Source organism: Arachis ipaensis, chromosome B6, assembly GCF_059453495.1.
Source record: "Arachis ipaensis isolate K30076 ecotype BB chromosome B6, ASM5945349v1, whole genome shotgun sequence".
In the NCBI taxonomy this organism is placed as follows: domain Eukaryota; kingdom Viridiplantae; phylum Streptophyta; class Magnoliopsida; order Fabales; family Fabaceae; genus Arachis; species Arachis ipaensis.
In genome coordinates, this window is record NC_142441.1 from 149,518,832 (window position 1) to 149,535,288 (window position 16,457).

The window sequence follows — 16,457 nt, forward strand, 5'->3', positions numbered from 1 at the left end:
ATTTTGTTGTAATCGTTGCTACCGTATAAATTTTATAATCATAAAATCATATTATGAATTCTTGTCAACCATCCTCTAGTAACTGGAAATCGCTACCCCTTCTTTTTAACTAAGAAGAAGTCTAGGAAGGCAATATTAATTCAGCCATTAATTTGAAAATCGATCAACATTCGAATAAAAATGAATATAAAAAAGAAATATCCTAAATTAAAAATAATAAAAATATCTAAAATTTAGTAAAAAAAATATTTGAAAGTGAAATAAAGTAAAATCAATTTATGATTTAGGATATAAGATTTATAATAGCAATAAGTGATTGGTAGTAAGAGGTAAAGTTGTAGTAAGGAAAATAAGAAAGAAATAGAAATGAGAAGAAATAAAAAGATAAAGGTTTTTTATTTAAATAAATGAAATAAAAACTAATTTTACTTGATTTTTTTAAAACAAATTTCCAAACGTATTTTCTTTTTTTTTAATATTATGTAAATCGTCCTAGGGTGATAAAGGTTATAGAATATGTTAAACATGGCACCCTAGGATGATTTATGCATGTATTGTCTAGGAGGATTAAGTGTAAATTGTCACAGGGCTTGTAGGGTTATGTTTACACGTAAATCATTCCTCCCTACCATAATTCATGTGAAGTTGGGCTAAAGCACAAAGGCCTACCACGATTCACGTTCAAAAGCGTAACCTGGGTAGCTTGGTACGATTTATGTTTACTTCGAAAACCCATAAAGTCCAGAGACGATTAATGCTTGAAGAGTTACCCTAAGATGGCTGCCACGAGTTATTGCTTCAATCTTCCCTCAACACACAGCGACGAGTTACGTTTGGGTGGGAGGAGCCACCATATTCGACCAGCTTTGGGAGAAAAGGATTGGGAGGAGGACAGCCTACACTGGTGGAGGAGGTGACAATGAGCGGAGGGTTCGAAGGTCCACTGGCGACGATGCGGCAGCGGCGGGGCCAGATCCACCATTGTCTGGTGTAGTGAGGCACAAAGTGGTGGTTGGGTTGTGCAGCGGAGTGGGAGGAATTCGTCTTGCGGGAAGGATGGCGGCCAATCACGGAAATATGTACCGCCTTAACGGTATTGCGCATGTTGCCGGATTTATCGACGAAGAGGTTAGTCATCGGAATGTAAATTTAGTTGAGTTGGTTGATGTCATGGCTATTTTCACTACACTGATATGTTGATGAATATTAGTTTGAATATGCATGTTAGAACATTTTTAATAAGGATTTGTGGGTTTTACTGTTTAGTGATCTCATAGGTTCTTGGTTGGGTTAAACGATGTTAGAGTTCGAATTTTTTAACGGGACATGGATAAAGTGGTCGATAATTTGATGGTTGTGATGTTAGTGCGGTGATAAATTTTCTTATGCTACTAGAAGTGAGAACTTTTGATGAATAGGGATAACCTGGCCTTTCACATATTTTTTGCCACACTTTCCTGCCTTCTGTAATATACTACTATGTAATTCCATCAAAGTCATTGGCGGATTTACAAACACACCTATCTGCTTTTTACTAGAGAACACAATACTTTCACTTGTATTTTCATCAATCTTCCTTCTATGATGAACTAACAAAAATATACTCTCAGTCATCTCTCCCTAAACTCACAAAACTTCAAGTGTGCTTTGTTTACGTCATACTCGTTTATTTATAGAATTTTTATCATCATAAATCGTTCTAGGTTCCTCAGGGTTATCATATTGCATGTGAATCATGGTAGGCCTATTAGGTTTAGCAAATATAACATAAATCGCGTCAAAGTTGTTAGGGTTTTAAATGCACATTAATCGTAGCAGGCCTTTGTATTTTAGTCCAAAATCACGTAAATTCTAATAAGGTGGCACGATTTATAGTTAATTTGTAACTATAGGCACCCTGACACAATTTATGGTGGTTTTGAATTTGGCAATACATGCATAAATCGTTATAAGGTGTCATATTTAACGTATTCTATAATCCTTATCGTCTTAGGACGATTTATATAATATTAAAAAGAGAAAAAATATGTTTGAAAATTTGTTTTAGGGAATCAAGTAAAATTGGTTTGTGTTTCATTTATTTAAGTAAAAAATTCAAAAGAACATTTCAAAAACTGTACATAGGCTTGTTTGGCAATTATCCAATAATTGGTTATTAGTTGAAGTTAATTGGTTCTTTGTTAGCTTCCTAATAGGCTTGTTTAACTAAATCGTGTTTGTCAATGCTAATGACTGTATCTGAATTATTTTTTATTTTTCTTTCTCTTGTGGTGGGGTAGGATTTGTTATGGAAATTCAATCACAGATCAAGTATTTACATATAGTGCCATTTGACTAAGGTATTAAATTATTTATAGGATCTTTCTGTTTCCTTCAACTTGGAATCTCTACAAAAACGAAGCTAGTAGGAATAGGATCCAGCAATAATGAAGTGAAGCCTTACTAAATTCAATGTTATCATGAATGAATAATTAAGTTAGTAATATAATATAACAGTTTTTTTGCACAACGGTTATTATTTAATAGAAAGTCATAACCTGTTGAGGCATGGTTGATAATAATTTATAATTATAATGATACACACTACCATGACCCTTAAAGCAGGTATTAGGACAACCTAATTAAATAACTAACCATTAAAATACATATCAATTATTGGACTTAATTAATTAGGACTTAACTCTAAGCATTCAGCCACTAGTTAACACATGCTGCACTATATATTAAATTAGGATTAATCTCTGCATATAAGTGTTTTGTGCTTACAAGCTTTACAAGTTTGAAGAGAACAAAACTCCATAAACGCGCTACTTATGTTACGGACCTCTTTAACAGACTTTTAAATCAATCTAAATCAATTAAAGCGTGAATATATAACTTCCATTTTTCAAAAGATTCCGTTTCCTTTTTCGATTTTTCATTTTTAGGGTTTATTTCCTTCTGTTTTTTTTTTTTTATTTTCATGGTTTCTAAAATCAAGTTTTGAAATTGTTTTGAAGATAATGGAACTTCAAAAATACACCCAAAGGATTATAGAAATACACCCAAACGGTTACAGAAATAAACCAAACGATTACAGAAATACACCCAAAGGATTTAAGCAATACACCCAAAAGATTTAAGAAATACACCAAATATCAGGGGGGGAGACAGTATATTTCTTCTTGAAATCTTTTAATATTTTGTTGGTTAATGATGAGGCACATGGCAGAGACAATCTAGAAAAAAAACCTAGAAGAACAGTAAAACAGTACCTTGAATAATGTTTCTTCATTTTTTATGGAGATTTGTATCTTTTCTTCTTGATTTCTTCTACTCTTCGCAGAATCGTAGTTTGTTTCGAATGTCGCTTGAATCTTGACAGTTTGCGTTTTGATTGAGGAGGAAGAGGAAGAGTGCGGCATAATGAACGTGTTGTAAGGCGCGTGTGTTGGACGCTCAATTTAAAGGAGTGGTGCGCGTTATTTTTTCTTGGACTTGGGCCAACTTGTATAGCTTGTAAGGCAAAAATGCTTGTATGTGTAACAGGCCTCATTAAATTATTATTATTATTAATATGGAAAATAATTTCTTACTATATATATTTGGACTTAATTAATTAGGACTTTGTCTCACTCTTCCAAAATAATTGCATAACAACAAAGAAGAAATGGGTATCTGTATATCCATTGCATCTTCTGAGATTCATGGGGCCCCTAAAGAAGTTTATGATGAGTGTGTGATAACATTTGAAGCAAACAAGGTTGTAAGTGGTAATCAAGAATTTTGTTCTGCTTACTCTAAACAAGGGACCAAAGGACTCAACCAAGATGCTGCTTCTATTTACCAGGTTTGTTTTGTTTGTTGATCATATGACAACCTTCAATTAAATTTCATGGCCATTTTTTAGTAATTAATGATTTGCTTGGTTTTAGAAGACATTTTTCAGTTGGAATGTTTTTTTTTTTAAACTACAAACAAATATAAAGTTTTAGTTTATAAGCACGATTCATTATAGAAAAAAATATATGATTATTCAATTATATATGATTATATTAATAGAATATATAAGTTCATTAATCACTACCTATTATTTTAAAAGCATTTCAAACAGAAACATCTCATCGAATAATAGTGTAAAACATTTATACTATATGTGCAAATCAATTAATTAAATTAATAGATTAAAATAAAGTGACTCTTTGGGATTTTATTATAAGAGTTTAATTTTGATGCACAGACAGTATAAAAACGTTTTTTACAGTCGTGCAATTACATCCGTTCTTTTAGATGACTATTCACATAGTCAATGTAAAAGATATGTATATTTACTGTGACGTTACGTAATTAGATACTCGTATAAAAACTACTTTGCACTGATAGTACATCAAAATTAAATTCTTTATTATAAATAGAAAATAGAGTTTGTCATTTTCCAATCCATGTAAATTCATAGAAAATTATTGTAAATTCCCTATTTGTCCATGTTATTATTAGGGTTATGGAATGGAAGATGGAATATTTTGTGGTGTTTTTGACGGGCATGGAAGGACTGGACGCATGGTGAGCAACATGGTTAACAGAAACTTATCTTCACTCATACTTGCCCAAAAGAATGCCTTTGAAAGGATTAATAACATAGAAAATGGTGATTCCAACACCCTAAACGACCATGTTGACACAGTCAAAGGTGACAATCATAAGGATCCAAAGAATTTTCAGATATGGAAAGAAGCAGTTACAAGTGCTTTCAAGCTCATGGACAAGGAGATCAAGTTGCAAGAGAATCTAGATTGTTCTTGCAGTGGAACAACTGCTATTGTTGTCATAAAACAGGTAAAACTTTACACATCAAATTGCTATATTTAAAAACTTTTTTTTTTTTTTTGAGATTTAGTTTCTATGAAAAAACTTTTACATAGATATTTAATAATGATGAAAACCCACATACACTTGTCTTCACGTGAAACTGATATTTAAAAATTGAGGAGTGTTAGGGACCAGTAATTTTTGTGATTTGTAGCCATTAAATAGCCATCAATGATGATTTTAATGGTGTAAGATTGGTGCGAGATTTCATTCAATGGCTCACTTTTCCTTGCTGGTTACATGTTAGCCTGAATTTGAAAAAGTTGCTGGCCCCCTAGATTTTTCTTTAAAAATTTGATAAATTTGACTAAATAATCATTTAACGGTTTTCAACTATCAACTTCATATGAAAACTTCAACTTCATATGAAAACTTCTGCATGTGAATCTTCACCTTCAATAATACTTTTTCATGATGGTAGAAATAATTATTTTTTAATTCATTATTTAAATAATCATTTAAATACATGAATTTATACATTAAAAAAGCATTTCTACGCACTATTATACAAATAACTAATGTATTGTTTCATAATTAATTTTTAGAATTATTACTTAAAAGATCATATAAACGCATGATTATAGATGTCCCCGTAAAACTCTAACAATGAATTAAAATCAAACTGTTTGACATGAAAACATAATAACAATAGCAATAATTAATAACCAGGGTGAAGGTCTTATCATAGCTAATTTGGGTGACTCAAGGGCAGTGTTGGGGACAATCTGTGATGAAGAACTCATGGCCATTCAATTGACCACAGATTTGAAGCCTGGATTACCTAGTAAGAATTTTCGCATATTTTTCCCTTTTCTTTTTCACATGGTGAAAACTCAAGTGCAGTCGCGTGAAGTTGATACCTGAGAGCCGTTAGATGAAAATTCAGTCAAATCATCTAACAGCTCTCAATATCAACTTCACGTGAAGTCGACTTCACTTGAGTTTTCACCTTTTCACATTCTTTCAGAATAGGAAAAAGATCTTGTGACAATACTTTTACACTTTTATAATCGTTAATCATGTGCTTAATCCTTATAAAGCCTTATTTGGTATAACACAGATGCTTGATAGGATAAATGTTGACAGAATAGGGCTAAATAAAATTTTAATATTATGAATTTTTTTTTTTATCAAAGATAGGAGACCTGAACCCGCAACCTCTTAATTGAGTATGAGGAGACTATGCCATTTGAGCTATAACTCATTGGCTACTATTATGAAAATATTATGAATATTTGATATTATAATATATAAGATATTTATCTATAAAATGATATTTTCTATTGTTACATTATGTATATAATTGTATCTAAAATTAAAAATCTAATCAAAATAAAATAATTATAAGTTAACAATTTAAACTGTTAGTTTTGTTTAAATATGAAAACAAAAATATTTTTATTCTTATTATTAATATCTAATTTTATATTAAATATTATTAATTTTTCATTGCTATGGTTTACAACATTACGTTAATAAAATATAAAAAATAACAATGTGTAATACTTTCAATTTGATATATTTGATATTATTATTTCTTACTATACACCACAATGAGAAAGAAAGTATAAAAAACGTTTTTTAAATAAATTATATATAATACGAAATTTACTAATTCTTTTGATGGAGAAACAATTAATTAATGTGTAACATTTTCATTGGAATGAAGGTGAAGCAGAAAGAATAAGGAGGTGCAATGGTTGTGTATATGCATTAAAGGAAGAACCACATATCCAAAGAGTGTGGATACCAAACTATGAGAACTCACCGGGACTTGCCATGTCTCGTTCTTTTGGAGATTTCTTGCTCAAAGAACATGGTGTCATTGCCATCCCTGATGTTTCATATTACCCTCTAACATCATCTGACCAATTCCTTGTTCTTGCAAGTGATGGTGTAAGTGTTACTAAATGCCATCTGATTGGATACAAAATATGTTCACCAAATAACTTTTTTTCTTTCAAAGAAAGAATAGCAAGGTGATATAACCATAACTATTTGTCAAAATTTAGTACCAATCAAAGAATGTGTTTGAAGTAGTCAAGTTACAATATGATACTTCCTCTCTTTTTTTATTATTTTTTCCCCTTGCTTTTGTTGGATTATAGGTGTGGGATGTACTAAGCAACATAGAGGTTGCAGCAATAGTGTGGACCACAAAGAGTGAAGAGGAAGCAGCAAAGAAAGTGGTGGAAGCAGCCAATGCTGCATGGAGAAGGAAGTACCCTTTTTCCAAGATTGATGACTGCACTGTGGTTTGCCTCTTCCTAAAAAACGAAAACAAAAGAAACTCAGGAATGTGGAAAGTGTAAAGTTTCATTAATCAGTGCACCTCTACCTACTCATTTTCTAGATAATATCATCATCCTCTGTAAAATCATAGCAGTGATGTTTGTTGAAAATGTCAAAAGCAAACAACAAATGTGGGGGCAAGAAATTTTTAAATTACTAGGCTAGATAAATCCTTATAGCCATCTTCATTTTTCCTTTTTCTTTCAATATATTCATGTGAGGAAAAATGTTTTGTAACATCCAAAGTCCAAACCATTGTACTCTCTCAAGTCTCAATATTCAGTTCACCACTATATAATTTTGGTGTGCCTTCAACTATAACACCCCAATTTTGTGTCTTGAATGACATTAATTGTTTAATAAAACTTACTTTTATATGCTCAAATAATATCACATATATATATATATATATATATATATATATATATATATATATATATAAGAGTGAGGAGGTTCAATTGCTAATGAAAAGTTGATGATCCATAGTAATTGCTTTATCTGTGCACCCCTTTCAAGAATGAAAAAATAAATAAAATTTTAGTTGAAGATAATAAAAGAAATTTATTACCTATAATGTAAGAAAAAAGGGAGGGAAACTGCCACATAAATTAAATTATAAAATAATTAAAGATAAGAAAACCTAAGTCACAGAATAAAGTGGTTCAGGCTCAAGCTGCATCATTATCTGCATTCAGTCCAAGCAATTCATCATCATAGGAAACTGGTATCCTTAATCTTTCATGAACTGGAATACGTTTGTCTTTCTCTTTCTCCTCGGAACATGGTGGTTCAAGTTGATCTTTCATTTCGGATGATGCCAGCAAGTTATTGTCAGATGCATTGCCCTGATGTTCGCCGGCAACTGTAATGGCCGTCCCTTCAGAAGATTCCTCTTTCTTTTGCAAGGGGTGTTGCTTCTTCAGATTTGGCTGCCTGAATTGTTTCTGCATTATCATAAACAAGAATGAGCAGTGACAACAGAAACTAACTCCTAAGAAATAATGGTGTGAAGAACCTTCATTACAAGTTAAATTATCCATAACACTTGTTTAAAACACAAGGTTCAATATATTTTACTTGAGGGGAAAAGGATGCCAAAACTATCCATTAACAAATGAAGAATTCAATTTTTTCTTAGAAAAAAATAAAGGTAAACTACACTAACCTCCCTTGAGATAAAGATTTAGAAAAGACACTAATCTGTGAAGGAATGGTATTACACCCAATATCCATGTATTTTATAAAATATGACACTCACTTCACTTGTAAATGCAACACTAGGCAAGTTAGTGTAGATATCACGCAAATCAGGGAAAGTCAATTAAATTTACCCCAATGATAACAATAGATATGTCAAACACTACCTCCCCAATTATCATTGCAAACAGAAAACAAAAAATGTGGAGGGAAAGAAGCGTATAGATTGATCACACACCTCAAACTCACTTGCTTTTTTCATGATCTCTTTGTAGGCCTGCGGTTCTCGATGTTTAATTATTCCCCATAATACACCACCTCCAGTCCGTAGGCGCTTACCGTCAGCAGTCTCCTGGCCTCCACAAGCTTGTATTGCATCCACCTACAACTTCCAAACTTCATTATACAAGTTTATGACATATCAACTATGATATATTACAGAAGAACATAAAAGCCAATGGCTTTTCCAACAAATAATCTACATATCAAATACAATCTCAGTACTACTCTCATACACTTAGGGGTATAGCCACTTTAAATAAATGCTGTCAAGATGATGATGCCTAGCACGTTTCAACCAACTAAAATTTTACTTTGTACCATCAAAAGTTCATTAATTCTCTTAATTTATAATAATAATTCAGTAAATATAAGTTGAATGTGTACACCATTCACGATTGTTAAGCAGAGATCCTACTATAAGTTAAATGAACTGCTATAACCCTCAACAGTCTACACAAATCTGATGTAAGTTTAGAGAGATCCAATTTTTGCTCAGATCTTCCATTGCAAGTTGCTCCATTTAGGAGAGCAGAATGAAGAGTTAAAAAAAAAAAAAAAAAAGAAATCAACCTTCACAGTATTTAACTAATGAAGAAGTTCATCAGCCAGGAACATCAAAGCTCAAGCAGAGAATGGGAACGAGCAAACTAGCTTCTGTAATTAAAATCTGCAAGGTTAGGGACAAAATTGTACGCATCAGAAATTATGAATGGTTGTATGATCCTATAAAGGTAGAATCAAAACTCTAACCTTTTCTTAGCAAGTACATCACATCTTCTCCCAAACAAAGCCATACCCACATTTCAGAATGGAAAAATATTAATCACAAAACAATTTAATTTGGACTTTGGAGAAGGAAAATGCACAGGACAATGAAGAATAAAATTGTGACAAGCTAGGATCAGGAAAATAGACAACTTATCAATCCATGGAAAACCCAAAAATGTTTGTGAGGTTAGAACTAAGGTTGAGATCAGTGAAAGCATCAGGAGGCAGTCAAATGGCTACACTGAAATGAAACTAATTCTAACAACTATTAGCAGAGCACACTTCACAGACCCATATTGGGAAGTAAAATAAGATGAATGGGTTTTATCCAAAAATAAAAAAGCATAGGTAGGATAAATCGGGTTACTCAGCACATATGAATACCAGAATATTGTTAAAAGAATATACCCAAGCAATCCTCTGATAAAGGAAAATGAACACTGAAGAGGAATGGATTCTTAGCAATGTTAGTACATAATGTCTGGCAGTACTTCAATTTTGTTCCAAGTGGCCAAGGTATTTAATAGGAAATAGTATAGACAACATAGACCAACTAATAAATTAAGTAAACATTCAAGACGAATCAACATTTCAATGCACAATAGGATTCCAATACCTCTTTGACAAGCTCACTTAGTGCAGAGACACCAAGGCAACCTATGGCTGTATATACCATGTATGACTTCTTCTCTTTCAGACGCCGACATGTATCTATCACAAACCTGAAAAGGGAGGAGCACAATGGTTAGATATTACTCATGTATTAATATGAATGAAATGGGTGCCAAAATCTTGTCGCATGGGACAAACAGAAATTATGAAAATGTTGGTCACTTGATAGGGGAAAAAAAACAGTGACCAGTAAACAATGCTTTCATTCATGATCACACGGACAAGAGGAAACAAATTCAAGACCCTTAAATACTTAATCAGTTAAAATCAAAATTACAAATGTTCACATGTTAAAAGAGGTAAATGAGTTTACTTGTACATCAGATGCATTGTGTTTGCAAATCACCAAAACATGGAATTGATTCAATTTGATTAGGTATGCCTCTGGCACCCATGGAACCAAGGTTGGCAGTAGCAGCCATAGCAGAGTGGAGTCTTTCTTGACCACTCCCAAATGCTTGTAACATGACGGTTGCGGCATGATGCGCCGCAAAGTATCTATTTTAGCCCATTAACACCCATGTTCATGCAACAGTCAGCACAAAATTTGGGACTTTTAGGTTCATTGACCCAGCTATACCCTAAACGTATAATCTTAAGGGTTTAGGTGCTCTACTACTAACACTGAAAATTATACATGAAGCAATTTAGTAACCATATTTCACCACTAATTTTCCATGTTTTCTCATGAAACTCTGTATGCATAAATGAATCTAAACAAGTCAATAGAATTGGCCACAAAGTAGATAATATCATCATCATCATCATTATCATCATCATAAATTTGCAACAAACAGGAAAAATATCCTTTGAAATTAGAAAGAGAGGTTGACCTGTCAATGTTGAATCCAGCAGCTCCAAAACCCTGCCTCTTTCGCTTCTTATTCTTCGTCTTCTTCTTCTTAGCTCTACGCATGTTTTTCTTGTTCTCATCGCTGGATTTCTTCATGGCTTCATCAGCATCTCCTCCTCCAACACCATTCTGTGCCTCAACACTCTCCACCAACTCTCCTTCTTCAATATCAACCATCTCAACATCATCATCGTCATCGTTCAAGTTATCATCTTCCAATATATCATCCAAAATGTTATCCCCGCCCTCCATATCAACGAAACCCTAGAAACCACAGATTCCAATCTCAGCAGAGAAATGAAAAATCCCTAAACCCTAAAACCCATTCACAATGATTACGTGGTTTTTGCTTTATTTGAAGAATTTGCTTTCCTCCTAAAAAAAATTAGCAATTTTACATATTTTTTAATTTTAGAAAATTCAAACTCGTAAAAAAAATTAACATATTGTTGTAAAATAAATAAATAAATAAGGAAGAAGTAATAAATATAAAATAAAATAATATAATTAGATAATTTTAGTAGTAATATTTACTACAATTAGTATTTTAATATTTTTTTGGTGGCTTATTACTATCTCGATATAATAGATATGATTAATATATTTATTAATATTGTATATATTACTAATGAGTAAATGTTTAAAATGGTCCTTTAATTTCAAATTGCTATTCAATTTAGTCCTCGACTTTTTAAAATGACCAATTAAATCCCTGAAATTCGAAAAAGTGCATCTCCGTTAGTCCCTTGCAGAAGTGTCGTCTAAACGTTGATGATGTGGCATTCCAGCTGTATGCTGATGTGTACCAAATTTGAATTTGATTCAAATTAGTACCTAAAATTGCTTAATAATATCCAAATTAATCCATTTTCAATTATAAAACCCTAATTCTCAAATTATTGTCTTCTCTTCTTCGATCTCTCTGCTGTCTTCTTCTCTTCTTCAACCTCTCTGCTATCTTCTTCTCTTCTTCGACCTCTCCACTATCTTCTAGTTCATCTTGTTTTCTCATCCGCATGAGTGATGATGGGTGGTGGGGAGAGAAGCCAAAGTAGCTCAAGTAGGAACAACTAACTCTATAGGAAGACCTTATGGCAGCAAAAGAATGTGCAACAGGAGAGGTAAGAACGCCATTTTCTGTAATTGCAGACTTCGGATGGTGATGAAGTACTCAACGACGACAGAGAATCTTGATAGACTATTTTATGGTTGTCCAAACTATGAGGTAAGGTTATGGCTCTAAATAAAATGTTAAGATAGTTTCACTTTGAGTTTGGATTCACCTGCGTTTTTTACTTTGCAGTATGGAATCCATTGTAATTTTTTCTGTTTGGGTTGATGGAGGTGAATCAATTTGTGCAACACCCATTTCACAAAAAGTTTTGCATGAGTTCAATTAAAAAATGACAAACTTAGAAAGTGATGTTAAGACCTTGAAGATGATGACAATGGTTACCTTCTTAAAAATGGAAAATATATTTTAGCTTAATGGACGAATCTGCAAGAATACATATAATTTAAATCTGTGTTGAACTTAAAATTAATCCAACCACATTAACTTGTAATTAAAATAGTTTTTAGGTAAGTGTATTGATGTTATAGTTCAGGATGAATATGAACTGGAAGATAGCGGTGAGAACGAAGAAGAGAAGAAGACAGTAGAGAAGACAATAATTTGGGGATTATGGTTTTATAATTGAAAATGGATTAATTTGGATATTATTAAGCAATTTCAGGTACCAATTTGAATCAAATTCAAGTTTGGTACACATCAGCATACAGCTGGAATGCCACATCATCAACGTTTAGACGGCACTTCTGCAAGGAACTAACGGCGATGCACTTTTTCGAATTTCATGGATTTAATTGGTCATTTTAAAAAGTCGAGGACTAAATTGAATAACGATTTAAATTTAGGGACCATTTTGGGCATTTACTCTATTACTAATATATGTAGTATCTTATATATAAAAGAAAGAAGAGTATTTGACAGTATAAAAGAGGGATAGAGAATTTTTATTATTGATCGTGTGCGTATATTACTTCTGACTATGCCTCCTATTTATACTTGTACAAGATTAACTTTTTCAAGTTTTGAAAAGGATGGCACCGTCTACATTAAAGATTTGTACTATCCAAGGATCTTTAATTGGATGAAGAGTTGGTGGTCATTTATATTGTAACACTCCCTTGGATGACCATTATGAATATGTCTCATTAAAACTTTACTAAATAAAATCTAATGGGAAAAAACTTTAGTAAAGAAAAAAGAGTACAATATTATTTGTGATGGGACTGCCTCATTAAAAATCTTGTCAAGAAAAATCCAATGGAAAAAAAATCTGACCAAGAATAAAAGAGTACAGCCTCCTCCTCTTGTCACCATTATTTAATATCTCAAAATCGGCACATTTCAATCTGATGTATCAATCTTTCGAAGGAGGATTTTGGAAGTGACTTTGTAAATAAATCTGTCAGATTATCACTTGAGCGGATCTGTTGGACATCAATTGTCCCTAGATTTTGAAGATCATGAGTGAAGAAGAATTTGGGAGAAATATGTTTTGTTCTATCACCTTTGATGTATCCACCCTTAAATTGAGCAATGCATGTTGTATTATCTTCAAACAGAATAGTTGGAGCTATCTTCTGATCAATCAGTCCACATGATGACAGAATATATTAGATCAGATTCCTGAGTCAAAAACACTCACGACTAGCTTCATGTATTGCTAGTATTTCAGCATGATTAGAGGATGTTGTTATAATCGTCTGTTTCGTAGACCTCCATGATATAGCTGTACCACCATATGTGAATAGATATCCTGTTTGAGATCTCTCTTTGTGTGGATCAAACAAGTATCCTGCATCTGCATAATCAACTAGTTGTGACTTGGATCCATATGGATAGAACAATCACATATCAACCATCTCATGAAGATATAAAAAGATTTGTTTGATTCCATTCCAATGTCTTCTAGTTGGAGAGAAACTATACCTTGCTAACAAATTCACAGCAATGATATATCAGGTCGTGTATTATTAGCAAGATACATTAGCGCTCCAATGGCACTAAGATATGGTACTTTAGGACCAAGGATATCTTCATTTTCTTCTTTAGGATGGAATTGATCCTTTTCAACATCCAAATACCTTACAATCATTGGGGTACTTAATGGATGTGACTTATCCATATAAAATCTCTTCAAGATTTTTTCTGTATACATTGTTTGATGAATAAAGATCCCATTCTTTGAATGCTTGATCTACAGGCCGAGACAAAATTTAGTCTTTCCAAGATCTTTCATCTCAAACTTCTCTTTTAGAGTTTTTATAATTGTTGGAATCTCTTTAAAAGTTCCAATAATATTTAAATCATCAACGTACACAACAATTATAATGAATCCAGATGCAGATTTGTTTATGAAAACACATGAACAGATATCATCATTTTTGAATGTGTTTTTGGCTAGATACTCAGTAAGACGATTATACCACATTCGTCTAGATTGCTTTAGACCATATAAAGATATTTGTAATTTGACTGAGTATAACCCTTGTGAATATTCATTGGATGGTTTAGATATCTTTAATCTTTCAGGGAATTTCATATATATATATCATGATCTAATGATCCGTATAAATAGGCTGTTACCACATCCATTAAATTCATATGTAGTTTATGATATACGGATAAACTGACCAAATAACGCAATGTTATTGCATCCACTATAAGGGAATATGTTTCTTCATAATCTATACCTGGTCTTTGTGAAAAAACTTGTGCCACAAGTCGAGCTTTGTAGCATACAACTTCATTTTTCTGGTTTCTTTTCCTCACAGATACCCATTTGTATCAAACAGGTTTTACATCTTCTAGTGTACAGACTACAAGTCCAAAGACTTCACGTTTTGCAAGTGAGTCTAACTCAGCCTTCATAGCTTCTTTTCATTTTGGCCAATCATTTCTTTGTCGACATTCTTCGACTGATATTGGCTCAAGATCCTTACTTTCATGCATGATATTTAATGTCAGATTATATGCAAATATTTCATTGACAATTGTCTTATTCCGATCCCATTTTTCTTCTGTAAAGACATAATTTATCGATATCTCATCATTTTCACAATTTTCAGGTATCTGAACGTCTTCTGGCGTCAAAACTATATCAAAGTTTTGGACAACTGCAGGTGTCTTTACTATGTCTTTTTCTGCAGGAATGGAATTTACCTCTTTTCTATTTCGAGAATTTTTGTCTTTGGAATCGACAGGTCTACCACGCTTTTGGCGTGAATTTGTTTTAGTGGCCATTTGTCCAACTGGGATATCAATTTGAATTGGGGTATTTTCAACTGGTATATAAGATTTGGTTATCCTCTTTGTATCAGAAAATGTACCAGACAATTCACTTGCTATTGTTTACAAATGTATAATCTTTTGAACTTCTAGTTCATATTGCCCTGATCGAGGATCCAAATGCATCAAGGATGATACATTCCAATTAAATTCCTTTTCAGGAAGCTTATTCTCTCCCCCTAATATTGAAAAATTTGATTCATCAAAATGACAATCCACAAATCGGGCTTTAAATACATCTCCAGTTTGTATCTCAAGATACATCATTATAGAGGGAGAATCATATCCAACATATATCTCCAATTTTCTTTGGGGTCCCATTTTGGTGCGAGAAGGTGGTGCAATGGGAACATATATCGCACACCCGAATATTCTTAAATGGGAAACATTTAGCTGCTGGCCAAAAGCTAATTGCATAAGAGAGAACTGATGGTAACTTGTTAGCCTCAAACGAATTTTGTTTCAAATAATACTGAAAATTACACCACTCATTATTATGTATCTGATTTCTTTGAGGATCTTAAAGGAAATATTGGTCATTTGATCAATGATGGAATAGTTTAATATATGGAATTGTTAAGTATTAATGTAAATAAATAATAAATTTTTTGTTAAGTTTTATTTTCTATGCATCTGAATTTCAAGTATGATGTATATAAATAATGTTTAATAAAATATTTATGAATTTCAAAACTAATGAATGTGCCAAGATAATAATATTTTTAGTATATACAATACTTCTTAGAAAAAATATTTTCAATTAAGAAAATAATTTTACTGCGCAAATATTTTTACTTATTTTATTATTATTTGTCTTTAAAAAAAATGGTAAGGGTATATAGTGAAGATGTTTGCCTTGCGGATAGTGTAGAGTAAATACCCATAGTCGTCCCTGAGATTCACGCAAATACCCATAATAATCCCTAAGATCCCGATTTTCCCATTGTAGTCCTCCAGATAGAGCTCCGAGCACTCAAAGTGGTCCCTAGCCATATTTCAGGTGATGAGTCATCACCGGAGCGCTGACGTGGACTTGGATTGCCACGTGGGAGGGGTCCAAAACGTCGTCGTTTTGGGTTTGACACCCTTAAAAGCCAAAAACGACACCGTACACAAATACTTCACTTCACTTATCTCTTCTTCTTCCACCTTCGGACTTCTTCTTCATCTCCCCATCAATGGCATAGC

General features: G+C 32.6%; 2 protein-coding genes across 3 annotated transcripts; one reads left to right on the top strand and one right to left on the bottom strand.

The window, feature by feature from the left end:
* The first annotated feature begins 3,608 nt into the window (after positions 1–3,608).
* Positions 3,609–7,451, top strand: LOC107605550 (putative protein phosphatase 2C 72). Its single transcript, XM_016307458.3, has 5 exons — positions 3,609–3,829; positions 4,477–4,815; positions 5,518–5,632; positions 6,518–6,744; positions 6,957–7,451. Exons 1-5 carry the CDS (start codon positions 3,650–3,652, stop codon positions 7,158–7,160), a joined length of 1,065 nt encoding a protein of 354 aa, XP_016162944.1. The 5' UTR covers positions 3,609–3,649; the 3' UTR covers positions 7,161–7,451.
* Positions 6,482–11,293, bottom strand: LOC107605551 (phosphorylated adapter RNA export-like protein). 2 transcript variants are annotated; one of them, XM_016307460.3, is made up of 5 exons: positions 10,893–11,293; positions 10,004–10,109; positions 8,576–8,719; positions 7,781–8,084; positions 6,482–7,115 (listed from the first exon to the last, which is right to left on the bottom strand). In XM_016307460.3, exons 1-4 carry the CDS (start codon positions 11,162–11,164, stop codon positions 7,809–7,811), a joined length of 798 nt encoding a protein of 265 aa, XP_016162946.1. In that variant the 5' UTR covers positions 11,165–11,293; the 3' UTR covers positions 6,482–7,115; positions 7,781–7,808. The 2 variants fall into 2 exon arrangements, with proteins under 2 accessions (XP_016162946.1, XP_016162948.1); XM_016307462.3 differs by lacking the exon at positions 6,482–7,115 and adding an exon at positions 7,599–7,648.
* Between the last annotated feature and the right edge of the window lie 5,164 nt (positions 11,294–16,457).